The 14,841-nt window shown below is 32.5% G+C and overlaps 1 protein-coding gene and 1 long non-coding RNA gene across 20 annotated transcripts in view; one reads left to right on the forward strand and one right to left on the reverse strand.

Annotated features, from left to right (window-relative positions):
* The window catches only part of LOC141454683 (uncharacterized), a 77,271-nt gene that overhangs the window by 14,326 nt on the left and 48,104 nt on the right, over positions 1 to 14,841 (reverse strand). For 16 of the 19 annotated variants that reach the window (XR_012458882.1, XR_012458877.1, XR_012458885.1 and 13 more), the window contains 3 exons: positions 10,587 to 10,812; positions 8,950 to 8,992; positions 955 to 1,147 (listed from right to left, as the gene is read on the reverse strand). This is a non-coding gene — a long non-coding RNA (uncharacterized lncRNA). The remainder of the gene's footprint in view (positions 1 to 954; positions 1,148 to 8,949; positions 8,993 to 10,586; positions 10,813 to 14,841) is intronic. The other 3 variants (XR_012458870.1, XR_012458878.1, XR_012458874.1) reach the window with 3 other exon arrangements.
* Positions 1,274 to 10,407, forward strand: LOC141454681 (protein takeout-like). Its single transcript, XM_074129196.1, has 6 exons — positions 1,274 to 1,417; positions 1,533 to 1,625; positions 8,113 to 8,260; positions 8,534 to 8,667; positions 8,748 to 8,897; positions 10,122 to 10,407. The coding sequence occupies exons 1-6, from the start codon at positions 1,351 to 1,353 to the stop codon at positions 10,271 to 10,273; spliced, it is 744 nt and encodes a 247-aa protein (XP_073985297.1). The 5' UTR covers positions 1,274 to 1,350; the 3' UTR covers positions 10,274 to 10,407.

Genomic DNA, 14,841 nt, shown 5'->3' on the forward strand with positions numbered 1-14,841 from the left:
ATTTTCAGGGGCCAATTTATTGTGATTTTCTTGAAGGCCAAAGAACAATCAACAGCCAGTACTACAGTGACATGCTGGAAAACAAGATAAGAGCTGCAATTCGAACGAAACGCCGTGGGCTCTTGACTGAAGGCGTGATTTTGCTTCATGACAACGCCCGTCCACATACGGCACAGCTGACGAAAGAAAAACTTCAGAAACTGGGATGGGAGATCCTTCCACATCCTCCCTACAGCCCCGACCACGCCCCATCAGACTTCCATCTGTTTGGACCTCTTAAAGATGGTCTACGAGGGATACATTTTCGATCTAATGAAGAGGTAAAAAATCAGGTGCAAAAGTGGCTTCGAGATCAACCCAAAGAATTTTATGCCAAGGGCATTTACAAATTAGCAGAAAGATGGGACAAGTGTATAAGTGTTGCTGGGGACTATGTTGAAAAGTAACCAAAGATTTGTACTGATTCAATAAACCGTTTTTGAGCAATAATAATTTGTCTCGTTACTTATTGAATGACCCTCGTATCTTCTTACCTGTGTAATATTAAGGGGAAGTGAATATTTAATAAAATTCTCAATTTGAAGATATTGCTGGTTAGTGCTTCATCAATAAATAAATTTTGCAATCAGCATTTTTTTTTTCGTCAAAAAGTACCAATGATTTTTTTTTTCAAACTTTTTATATACAAACTGATTTCATTAAACTTGTAGTTCAAACTTTAAGCTTCAAGAAAACTTAATTAAATTAACGACGGAAATGGAAAATAGATCAGGTATTCACACCAGATTTTACTTATATTAAAGTAAAAATAAAGTAATTTATTATTGTCATCTAAAATTCGAAGTTTCAAGGAATCAATTGCTAAAGATTTTTTTCCCCCTTTTTTAAAACACGATTTTAATGAACAATTTAACATTTAGCCAGATGTGTAAAGTACATAAATATAATTCTTACACTTGAATAAATTTCCAGAGTTACGGATTTCGGTAAGATTATGAAGGCTCCACGAAAACGACGTCTGGTCATTTCAGTACAGTTTTCACCATTCTTATATTGTTCTATAAATTGAAATTTTTTGTTGTAAGAAGCAGATGTGGAGCGACTTTCTTTGTATCATTTTTCAAGATAATACAAAACTCTTTGGGCACTACATGAAAGAAAACAATGTTATGTCTTATTAGTTACAAAACATATTGCACAATAGAAATGTAATATCAACACAAATAGCCAAACAAATAAAGTGATTACATAGCAAATCTAAGTAATATTTATTAAATAAAATGGTGAAATATATTTCTTCCTTAAATAAAATTTTTTTACCATTATTTGTTTCTTCGTCAATCTGCGAACATGTCCAGGGTGATAATACTGTTGCTATTAGGATCTGGGGTGGTAAATGGTATACCACAGAAAATACGTAAGTAATTTTTAATTTAATTATATCTAAGTTCAGTGAAGTCTAGAATGAATTTCTTAAATGAAAATGCAATCTTAGGAGTTTATTTAAATATTTTTTTTTTTATTATTTTAAGCGAGTTTCATCAAGATATGTAAACAAAGTGATCCAGAGCTAGACGAATGTGTAAAAGAATCTGTAGAACAAATTCGGCCATATTTAAGTAAAGGTGAGATAGAAACTTTATTATCATGTAAGTTAAGGATTTAAAAAAAATAGTGATCACTCATACGTACGTTTGTTTTTACAATTCTGAAGGTTTACAATTACATACTTTTTTAACTAGAAATTTTATGAACTCATTTATTCCTCATTAACGTTAAACAGATAGAAAAAACTGAATCATACGCTACAAATGACAGTTTAGAAATATATCTGTTCCAATCCATTCCCATAACATCCCCAAAACTAGTTTTCAGAAAAAAAGATTAAAATAAAACTTATAGATCTGTAGGTAAATGATGTATGTAAGAGGTTTGCTTAAAAATTGTAGGAGTGATTTTTGAAAAAAACAAAAAAATTACGAGGGTCGTTTGAAAAGTCCGTGCAAAAATGAAAACTACTTAATTTTTTGGGGTAAACCTTTTTTATTTTTCAACATAGTCTCCTTTTAGGCTTATACACTTCGTCCAACGCTGCTCTAGTTTGTTGATCCCTTCCGAATAATAGGATTTGTCCAAGTCTGAAAAATAGCCATTCGTTTCTGTAATCACCTCCTCGTTTGAATAAAATCTTTTTCCCGCCAGCCATTTCTTCATATTGGGGAACAAATAGTAGTCCGAGGGAGCCAAGTCTGGAAAATAGGGGTGATGTGAAACGAGTTGGAACCCTATTTCCATTAATTTTGCGACCGCAACTGCTGAGGTGTGAGCTGGTGCGTTGTCGTGATGGAAAAGGACTTTTTTGGTGGGCCAATCGTGGGCGTTTTTCTTGCAGCTCGGTTTTCAAACGGTCCAATAAAGATGAATAATATGCACCTGTAATAGTTTTACCCTTTTCCAGATAGTCGGATTATTCCTTGCGAATCCCAAAAGACAGTCGCCATAATCTTTCCGGCCGAAGGAACTGTCTTCGCCTTTTTTGGCGCAGATTCCCCCTTGGTAACCCATTGTTTAGATTGTTCTTTGGTCTCAGGAGTGTAGTGATGTATCCATGTTTCATCCACAGTGACGAAACGACGCTTAAAGTCCTGCGGATTCTTCTGGAACAGCTGCAAACCGTCCTTGCAACACTTCACACGATTTGAAAATCACTCGACTTCCTCGATCAAACGAATGCTAAACACAAAGAAATAGACCGATCTGGCTGAAACTTGGTGTGTGTTCTTCCAAGAGATGCTACTAACTAAACATAACCTCGATACGCGCCAGGAGTGCTATCTCTCTGACTTTGCACGGACTTTTCAAACGACCCTCGTATTATGTTAGTATTCAGATGTAGGAATATTATTTCTAACTCAGAATTCTAGCCACACACTTAATCAAAAAGTTAGAACTGTAAATTACACTCAAATGATACTTTAAATAGAAGCCCTTAACCCAAAAGTGCTTTTATCAATTTAGGTCCAGGAAGAAAATTAGAAATGAATTTTAATAAAAGATATAAGGTTGTAATACTTTTACTGATAGAAATTGGGCTAAAAAGAAATAATAATAATAATTTTGTTTTTTGTATCAGCTTTTCGTGATCGTAAAATATTTGTATTAAGGATTCAATTGCCGAGGAATCGGTCCAAAATCAGCAAAAAAACAATTCCCGTCTTTTTGCCAACAAATTTTCGACAAATTTATTGCCTTCTTCAGGGCGTGGCTATGCGGGTTGGTTGAGTTGTAGAAAACAGTTTTCTATAACTCAGTTTCTATAACTTTTCGCCAATATAACGAAGAAGGCAATAAATTTATCGAAACGTTGGGAAAAATACGGAGTTATTTTTGTTTTCTGTTTTTGGACCGATTCCTCGCCAATTGAATCCTTAATAATAATAACAATGTGAAAGAAATGTTAGCTTCTAGCTGATTTTTCTAAATTTTATCGTTTAATCGACCCTTGAACTCAATTTTTTAAAAACTAGAAGTTTTTGTTAAGGATACAGGAAAGTACATAAGAAAATTTCGAAAACATGGTACCATTATTCTCCGTCTACTTTCTGTAATACCAATTTTCCTATCAAAGAACTTGCCCTAAGAATCTTTGTTCTCTCGAGTTCTATAAAAAAAAAAAATTCTCGAAGAAGGTGACTTATTGTCGAAGAAAGTAATAAATTACAGAAAGTGACATAATGTGCACACTGGTATTTTATTGAACGAGTTGAAAAAAAAGAGAAAGAATCGTTGCTTTGGTGAGTAAATGTGAGCGATTTGGGACCAGGGCAGAACTTCATGAAAAGGAATTTTTTAAGCCAGAAGCATCACGAAAAACTAGAAGGAAGAAAATAAGCGAGTTTTATAAATAACGCAAAATTGCATTTTTTTAAAAAAGTTTTAAGAGTGAAAACGCAGTATTTTAAAATCAATGTGTTAAACTTTAAACATTAATATCATTCATTAAAAAACCTCTACCGCGTACTATAAAAAGTGGGCAAATAAACGTAAAATTCGCGAATAAAAATAACATTCACCTCTTAACCTTCTTTTAGAAATAACATAAAATTGTATCAACCTTAGCAAAAACTTCAGGGCTAAATGCTGATGTAACGATACACTTGATTTACGTCTGCTATATGTGCTTTGTTTAAAGAATTTACAAATTCATTAGAGGCTGCACAAATTCTAACTAAAAACAAAAAAAGAATAATAGACATTAATTTACTTTAATTTGAAAAAGATCAACTCAGTTGGCACCAGTATCAAGGACAAATTTTGAAAACACAACAGAAATCTAAATGTTTCACGAAATAAGAATAAATAATTATAATTATTTTATATTTCAATAGCTCGATAAAAAAAAATATACAGGGTGTTCATTTTAAGACGGCTCAAATGCATTTCATGCTTAAACGGTTGATCTGAGCGAAAAATGGTAGAGAAAAAATTTGTTGCCCGTCACCTCTAGTTTCAGAATATGTGACTTGATTTTAGATTCCTGCCCGCATATGCGGCTGACGCGCGACCAAAAGTGAGGGTTCGCAGTTGGGCCCCCTTTTCATGTACACAGTTTTAAGATGTATAAAAAGTTATGAAAGAAACCGGAAACCGCAATTCGATATCTTCAAAATTAAAGGTGCTAGGCCATTTCAAAATCTGGTATTTATTAATCATATTTCAATTTTTTAACTTGTTATCAAAGAGAAAGAAGAGCACGCGATAGGTCATTTTTATGTATTTTTTCATCTCCTTTCTACTGAAAATATTGCAAAGGCAGTAAAGCTAGTATTTTTCTAAATATCGGGAAATAAGTCGTTTTCCGAGTGATTTTTCTAAGAAAAATCAAATGTTAAGAGCTTTAGATGTTCTCAAGGATACAAAAAAATGGCTAAAAATTAATTTTACATCTGTTACAAACAAGAAGGTTTAATAATTATTTGGTAATTTAGGAAGAGTTGCGTTTAATTACCAAAAAAATTATAAACCTCCTGCCTCATATCAATATCAATGCTCTTTACTCAACTTCTGAAGCATGTACTGTGCTTTCAAAGGTGCCTCCTCAGATACAGAGAGCAGTTGATAACCTCCTGACTAACCTGGCTTGCGAGCCTGAGGAGCCACCTTTGGAGTACATGCTTCACAAGTTGAGTAAAGTGCAATATTTGATAAATTAAGGAATAAGTTTGATCCTTTACATGAAAGAAATTGATCACTTAAATATGTGGCAGGAGGTTTTCAATTTTTTTGGTAATTAAACGCAACTCTCCCAAAATTACCAAGAAATTATTAAACCTTCTTGTTTGTAACAGATGTAAAATTAATTTTTAGCCATTTCGTGTATGCTCAAGAACATCTAAAGCTTTTAACATTTGATTTTTCTCAGAAAAATCACTCGGAAAACGACTTATTTCCCGATATTAAGAAAAATACTAGATTTACAGCCTTGGCAATATTTTTAGTAGAAAGGGGATGAAAAAATACATAAAAATGACCTATCGCGTGCTCTTCTTTCTCTTTGATAACAAGTTAAAAAATGGAAATATGACTAATAAATACCAGATTTTGAAATGGCCTAGCACCTTTAATTTTGAAGATATCGAATTGCGGTTTCCGGTTTCTTTCATAACTTTTTATACTCTTTAAAACTGTGCATATGAAAATGGGGGTCAACTGCAAACCCTCACTTTTGGTCGCGCGTCAGCCGCGTATGCGGGCAGGAATCTAAAATCAAGTCACATATTCTGAAATTAGAAGTGACGAGCAACAAATTTTTCCTCTACCATTTTTTGCTCAGATTAACCGTTTATGCATGAAATGCATTTGAGCCGTCTTAAAATGAACACCCTGTATACAGGGTGATCCATTTAAAACGCTAATAACTTTTTAGGGAAGAGGAATTCCGGAAAAACCCACGATGTAAACATATGGTTTTTTTTTGTCTAGTTAACAAATTTTCCACCCTCGATGCTGAATCTTCATTTTTGGCGAAGTTACGGCCAAAAACCTGATCTGGGTTTCATAAGGACCACTGGTTTTGACAATGATTATGAAAACTACATAAAATATTGTGAAAAATGACGTTGACCCCGTTTTGACATCCCTAATATTTGTCGAGATATTTAAGAAGTTACAATTTTATCTATTCGTGAACGGTTATCAATATTAATTTTCCACCACAAATACACGTTTTGGGAGGTCCTCTGACTGCAAAAAATGTTATTTGTGACGCAAAGAACAAAAATAATAATAATTGAACATTTTAAAAAAATGTAGTGTCATGTAATGGTTGTGGGTGAATCAGGAGATCCCCAGTTCGAATCTCGCGTATGACTACACTTTATTAAAAAAAGTGTGATGATTTTTTTAAGTAATAAGAATGACTGCATACGCGGGATTCGAACTGGGGATCTTTCACTTATAAAGCCACGCTCTTGACCACTAGACCAATACCCTGGCAAGATATTCTTACCGTAATCGTAGGTCAAGAAGTCCTGCATACGTGGTACATTAAAATGATGTGATGATTGCTTTTATTTGATGATAAAACTAATTTATCCTGATTCACCCACAACCATTACACTTACACTTCGTATTTTAAAATCTTCAATTATTATTATTTTTGTTCTCTGCGTCACCAAATAACATTTTTTGCAGTCAGAGGACCTCCCAAAACGTGTATTTCTGGTGGAAAATTAATATCGAAAACCGTTCACGAATAGATAAAATTGTACCCTTGATCTTAAACCCTCAAAACGGGGTTGACGTCATTTTTCACAATTTTATATGTAGTTTTCACAATCATTGTCAAAACCAGTGGTCCTTATGAAACCTCAATTGGGTTTTTGGCCGTAACTCCGCCAAAAATGAAGGTACAGCATCGGAGGTTAAAAATTTGAAAACTAGACCGAAAAAACATATAGTTTACTTCGTGGATTTTTTCGGAATTCCGTTTTGATAAAAAGTTATTAGCGATTGGTGCGTTTTAAATGGATCACCTGTAAAAAAGTAAACATTAAAAAAGTTTATTTTGAAATAAATTTTAGATGAAGATATGATCATACAGCAGCCTTTTTTTCAATCCCTTAGAAACAGTTGAAAGAGTCAGTTATATTGCTTTAATTTGATACATATTACCCTGGGCTTCACAAGATCGCAATATTTCCTCTCAATAAAACTAAGAGAAAGTAGAAATTTGTAATAAGTAACTCCCGCATACTTGGCAGATCTCAAAGCGCCCTGTTTCCCAAATGAAATAAATTTGCTGGCAGGATTCCGTGAAAGTTAGCAATAGTAAATAAATATAAGAATGATCTTTCAAGTACATTAGTACTATATTTTTTATAAATTATTAACTAATAAATATCTTGTTTTTAATAAAATAAATAATTAATGCAATAAAATAGTATATCACATTATGAGGAAATAAAATGGTTGTTTAATAATTCGGTTTTATATAAGAAAAAGGACGCGTATTTAAATAAAACTAAATTTATGATTAACGGAAGAGAATTTTCTTGAATTGATAAATGCGAAATATTTTTCCAAATAGTCTTTCCTATTTTCGCCTCATGAATGCTAATAAACCATGGCGGAAGCAGTGCACGCTTCGTTGCAACGCTGTCTACTTCCCACAACTTATTTAACAGACCTAAACTATTATTAAAACAAGTGGATTAATGTTGTTTTACTTTGCATTCATTTGTCAGCATTTTAGAAAAAAAAATTCAAAATTATGGAGCAAGATATTGACGATAGTGACACTGATTACTGACGGGTTCGTTGTAAGGGTATGATAATGTAGATCTTTGACTTGCTCTTGTAAGTGAGCAGTCTTGGTGATCATATAAATTTAATATCATGGACATTGTGGGTAGTGTCCATATAATGAATACTTGTAGCAATGAAGTTAACAAAACAACAACAAAAATGCCCAAATAAAAACTTCTATAATATATTTTTAGGTTATTAATTTTATTTTATTAAAATTAGCCAAAAAATATATATAAGTCCAAAAAAACTTACTTTAAGACGTTAGGAAATGTATGTACATTATACAGAACTTTATTTTTACAGGAATACCAGAATTGAACATACCTGGATGTGAACCACTGGTATTACCAGAAATTGTAATGAATCAAGGCAAAGGTTCAGTTAGTGTACAAAGCAAGTACACCAATATAAAGATATTCGGACCTACTAACTTCAAATTGGAATCAGTGAAGTAAATATATAATTATTTTGTAAAGTTATTGTTCGAAAACTGGCCAGATTAAATTTATTGTCTTTTATAATTTCCCTTTGTTTTAAAAAAAATTGTTGAGCAACAACTTTTCAAATTTTTATGTGATAAATTTCTCAGTTTATATTGTATGATTACCATCTAGTTATTGAAACTGGTCTCTTGCAAATGACTGTGAGCTTTTAAAAAAAATATTGCAAATCTTTAGAATGGGCTTGTTTACAAAATATGTTTATATAACCTTACCCTTGCTAGGTTAGATTTGGAAAATGATAAGGTAAAAATAAAACTATCATTACCAAGACTGGAAACATCTGGAGATTATACAATCAGTGGACGGATTTTGATGTTACCTATTGCTGGCCAAGGAATCAGTACTGGCAATTATTGTAAGTATCAATAAATTCAAATAAAATCTTAATCAATATCAACAGTAACATGAACTTGAATTCTTCTTCTTTTTTTTTAGCTGATATTGAAGCAACAGCAATTATGCAAGGAGAAAGATTTTCAAAACGTGGAAAAACATATTTTAACGTAAAGGATTTCTTGGTAGATTTCAGCATTGGGCACGCTTCTGTACGTTTAGATAACTTATTTAATGGAGACCAACAACTTGGTAAGTTCAAGAATATTTTTTACAAAGCGATTTTTTTTTTTGTTTTACTTACATTCCAAAATTGTACAAGTTGAGATAATTTTTTCGCAATCCACCTGTAAATAAAAGCAAAAAGAGTAAAAAGATATAAAATAAAGAAGGTTCAATCATACCAATTATTCAAAGCACATTCATCCTTAACAAAATTTATAGCATTTAATGTTATGCAATCAAATGCTTATTTGTTATTGAAACACGAATTAATGAATAGATGTAGGGTGAAGGGACCGGTAATTGGCAGCTTAAGAAAAAATGCTAGTTTCGTTTAGAATATTTTACGTTATTTTGGCTCCAGAAGTAGGTTGTACAATTGTATCGCTCCATTAGAATGTAATTTGTAGTATTAATATTTAAATAGCTGTAAATTCGATCTTTATGTCAACCAAAAATGATTTTTTTAAGTATGTAAAGGTGATTGACATCAAATTTTCGGGTGTAATCTGTGTTTGACATGGGATCTGACAAGTATATTCATGAAACGACATTAGGTATGTATTCAAAATGCCTAAATCACTTTTCCACTTGGATTTATAACAAAAATAAGTCTTAATCATAATTAATTACAATCAGGTTTTAAATTGGCAAACCTAAATAATGTAATATTTTTCCACATTACGCTTTTTCATGCAGTTTTTGACAATCAACCCTTATACAACTGTCCTACCAGAAGAGTTTTAATTACGTCCAAACCTTCAAGGACATCTGCAATTCCTTCTTCATTAAAGTCTCGAGAGACTTCATAATACTAAGCGTTGGTGGCTTTGTCTCGAGAAACAGTGAGGTTTTCGCTTATCCTTGTAGCAATGATAGTTTGCCGGTTCCGGAATCCTTTTGTACCAAGATTTAACTGGTAGGTTATTATTGATAGGATTCGGTCTATCCAGTTAATAAGTTGCCGCAAACTCATCAGCAGTTGGCTTTTAGTGATGGGGGAACCCAATAGAACCGTAGGGAGACAGGGGTAGACCTCGCTCAATTACACGCCCACATACCATTTCTGCGTACCGCCATTAAGACTTTGTTCAGTAGGAGTTTACAGAGAAGTGCTTTTGCCTTCACTAGTTAATATTATGATTTCCTATTATTGCAACTATTTTACAAAAACAACTAAATAATAGAACCGTTCTCCAATGGAGAATAAGAATATATTAGTGTTGAAAGGATTACCAAATAATTTTCTTACAGGCGAAGCAATGAACGAATTCTTGAACGACAACTGGAAGGATGTGGCAGACGAAATGAAACCTGTTCTGGAGAAGACTATAGGCGATCTATTTAAGCAATTTTCAAACAGAATTTACCACAAGTATCCATTAGATGAACTATTACCTCCGTGAAAATAATTAAAATTTATATTTAATTTAAGTGGTTTGAATTTTTAAAAATTAGATCTATATTTATTATTTAAGCGATTTTATTTTGTACTTAAATGTTTTTTTGTTTTTTTTGTAACAAACGTTTTTTATTTTAACTTTTTGGATGGCTTACTGGACTTCTCTGGAAGCTCAAGGGCATCCTTCAACCACCTATTTCCTTATTTCGAAAACTTAATTGATGATAGATATTTTCGAGTGAATATAGGAACTATACTTTCTCCATTCAGTCAAGCGATGCTGGAGTTTCGGTACACAATCTACTCTTCGGACATACCTACTTATCTTGAGACTACTCTTCTCATCTACCCTGATGATACTGCCATCTTAACGAGCAACAAAGATCCATTAATAGCACATAAATAACCGTCAGTTCCTTGTTCTTATTCCAATGCTCCGTTGGCTGCACTAATTTTTTCTCCATAAATGCCTGAGGTTCACTGAAGTGTACTTTAAGAAGAACAACCGAGAATGGCAAACGTTGCCTTATTTTGCCAGGATTTCTGCAAAAATAAATACAAATTTGTAAATTTCTTTCAGCACAAATATGTATATGCAATTGTTTTGTCTGAAAAGGTCTTGCTTTTCTAGGCTTATCAAGAATGAGTAGCGCTCGGTGTCATTAGTTTGAAGAATTACTAATGGCAGGGAAGGAATTGGAAGGGATTAAGTGGTTATCCTGCATTCCACCTTATAGATTCCGGGTTTGAATCTAACTGCTGGCCTATACATTTTTCTCTTCATAGGAGCTTCTTACAGCTCAGTGTTTTCTGCAACGAGCGAACATTTTCCGGAGAACGGCAATGAGCTATAAAAAGAAGCTACAAGCACCAATAACCTTAGTTATTGACGCGTCTTTAAAAGATTGCTAAAGACATTTATTTTAAGGAGAGGACGTCGTTAGCCTTTCCTTTCCCTTGAATAGTTTGTATAGACTATCAATAAGAACAAAACGAGTGCCTAAAATATTGCAAATTTGAAAAAAAAAAAAATTAAATAAAAATAGGTCGTGAAGTCACCTAACGATTTCTTCTTTTTAAAGGATGATTTCTTCCTCGTTTCCTTAAAACTTATATCCACATTAAATGCTAGCAGTTTAACCATTTATCACTTTACTTAAAACATTCTACAAGGAAAGCCTTTTTAGAGAATTTCTATCAGTGTTGGCTCTACCAACTTTATCCAGAGAACTATTGAAACCCATATTTTGTAAAATTTCAAAAGTTTAAACGAAAAATATTTAACTTTGAGAATTGCAAAAAAACAAAAACCATAGGGAGAGTTCCAAATCAGATTTTGCTTTTTAACAACCATCAGTTAAATATGATCAAAATCAGCAGCGTACTCGTAAAATCAATCATCATGACAAATTGTAAATCGATTTTTTTTTTTTACAATCGATAAGATAATTATGAAATCTTATTCTATTGTTGCTAGGCTGTAATATCCATTAACAATTGAAAGGTGAGGCAAATATCAGTGTATTATGTAACTTTCACTGATGATAAGATGATTAGAAGTTTTTACCAAAGCCCACACTGCGTTTTAGCCTATATTTTAATGACTTGTATTAGGTTAAGAAATTATGATGGAAATGGATGTAATACTAAACAATAGAGCAACATGTAAGTCTAGATCTCGAAACATTTGAGCTTCAAAAAAAGATGGATGGTTGTAGATTTAATTGGTTATTACATTACGCTAAATCGACTACAAGATTTGATGTTGATGAGGCATTCATCTCCAGTCCTTGTTGGCAGGACTTCTGAGTAAAGTATGAAGGCACGAGTATTCACTGTTGAATACCTCAGCCATAATCGCCTATATATTGGTAGAAAATACTTCTTCTTCCAGTCAATCGTACACAGTTACCAATTTTGTTCAAGAAGCCAGTGTTTATACGGTCTGCAAATGATCCGTCAAGATGCATAAGTTAGTGCGAATGGTTTTTCGCCCTTGTAAGGATTAATTTAAACTATTACAGTTCTAAGATCTGCTGCACCAAAAAAAAAAAAATGTTTCAAAGCATTGATGAGAGTTCCAGAAATAAATTATATAAAATATTTAAAAATTAGTCCGCAGCAGTGTTGGACTGTCATTAAATTATTTTTAGCAGGCAAAATTGAAAAAAAAAACAACAAGTTGTTCATATTTGTAATAAAGAAAATGTTTACAATGGTGAAATGGTGTCCTTAACATTCTTTTTAAAACAAATATATATATCCATAAAATACGTAAGTACATTCTTAATAGCTTAAAACCAAAATAGAAACTATTTTCTCAAATACTTTCTAAAAAAATTAAAAGTTTCTAAAATTCTTATTTTTTGAAACTAATAATTTATATAAAGAAAAACAATACAATTTTTATAATAATTATTTTTTTTTTACGGATTGTAGATATTAAGTGGGTAATTGCTGGAGATGTGAAGTGTATAAATTATTGATAGTATGTATTTCTAATCGATTTAAAAATTTTTTAACATAGAATTATTTTATATTTCCGGCCTAATTTTTTGTATAACTAAAATTGTAATTTGTATGTTAGTGACAAAGTAACAGTTAGAATGACTGGACATGTAGAAAAAAGCCTGACTAAAGGTGACTAAGCACTAACATATGAAGCAACTAGATCTAACTTCTAATATAGTTGTGTATTGTGGTATGGTGCAATCTAGCCGTTCGTTTGGCTCTGGACACAACATGTCAATGTCTTGGCGAGACTAGAATATCAACAGCACCGCGGAGAACTCGGCCTCCGTTTTATGTTATCAAACTACCATGTTTGAATTGGGCTATTTTGATAAATTTGTATTTATATGTATATAAATTTAGATGTGTCACCACTTCTTTTTACACGTCTTAAATTTGGTATAATTCATATGTTTACTTTCCATGTACATATAAGAATACATAAAATATACTTTTATAAAATAAACAGATAATACGAGGTCTGTAAATTAAGTAATGAGACTGATTTTTTTAAATTTTTTTATTCAAAAAGAATTACAATTCTATATTGCCACCTTCAAAATAACTTCCTTCTGAAGCCGCACAGCGCTGGAGACGTTTCTTCCACTCCTCATAGCAGTGCTCGAACTCCGATACTGGAATAGCCTTCAGCTGGTCGGTTATAGCCGTTTGATTGTTTTCGGCTATCCCAAAATGAGTTCCCTTGTGGTGATTTTTTCAACTTCGGGAAAAGAAAAAAGTCACAAGGACTCAAGTCAGGCGAATAGAAGGCTGAGGGAGCCAAAGGAATGTTTTTACTGGCCAAAAACTCTGGTTTATTGAAATTGCTGTGTGACAAGTAGCATTACCCGTGATGCAACACACCCACTTGTTCTTGATGTTTGGCCACACACGAATGACCCTTTTTCGAAGTTTTTCGAAGTACCTCTCGGTAAAAGTGTTGATTGACAGTTTGACCTTGAGGTAGAAACTCTTTGTGGACGATTCCGTGGATATCGAAAAAAAAAACAAATCAGCATGAATTTGATCTTCGACTTCGGCATCCTTGCTTTTTTTGGGGCCTTGGAGAGGTTGAAGTGTGACACTCCATGCTCCTTATTCGCCTGACTTGAGTCCTTGTGACTTTTTTTCTCTTCCCGAAGTTGAAAAAAATCACCTCAAGGGAACTAATTTTGGGACAGTCGAAAACATTCAAGCGGCTGTAACCTACCAGCTGAAGGCTATTCCAGTATCGGAGTTCGAGCACTGCTATGAGGAGTGGAAGAAACGTCTCCAGCGCTGTGTGGCTTCAGAAGGAAGTTATTTTGAAGGTGTCAATACAGAATTGTCATTCTTTTTGAATAATTTTTTTTTTTTTAAATCAGTCTCATTACTTAATTTACAGACCTCGTATTATTGATTTTATCAATCAGGATTTAGACTTATCTTTATTTCTGATCTTTTTCGGATTTTCATCCCTATTTTGATTTTGGGTCAGTCAAAATGTGTACAGCGTTAAAAAAAAAAAAAAAAAACTTAAGTAGCCTTATTGCAGTTTCGATTTTTTTTTTTTTTTTTGCTGAAGTAAAGTCAAAACAACTATTAATTAATTTCTATAAATATCCAACTCAAATACACAAACTTAATAAACCCGTTTTTACTAAAATAAAACAATATCATTTTACTTATTTGAAATCAAAATTTAAAAAGTGAAAAATACTTCAAGTATTTAATCACATAAATCTTATAAATATTTTAAATTGAAGGTGTTTTTAATTATTTATTGCTTAAAATTTTTTAATTAAATAGTCCTTTTTATTCAAGAGGTCTTTCACCTCTTGTTCCCCTTCACTAATCTCAGAAATACGTATTAAGCTAAACTTAACTCATTTGTCATAGAAATAATTGTATTTTAATAACAGAAGTAAGTGTTGACTTTTGCTTAGATCTGTTTATAACATAGATAGATGAAAATGAAGTGTACAATAAAATATTAAAAAAACAATAGTGTGTCTATGGCGTGTCATCATTAAGCTTTGGTTTATCTATTATGGTCATATTAATATGCGAGTGCAAAAATAA

This window comes from Rhodnius prolixus, unplaced genomic scaffold, assembly GCF_049639745.1.
Source record: "Rhodnius prolixus isolate KJV_2025 unplaced genomic scaffold, Rpr scaffold_9, whole genome shotgun sequence".
In the NCBI taxonomy this organism is placed as follows: Eukaryota; Metazoa; Arthropoda; class Insecta; order Hemiptera; family Reduviidae; genus Rhodnius; species Rhodnius prolixus.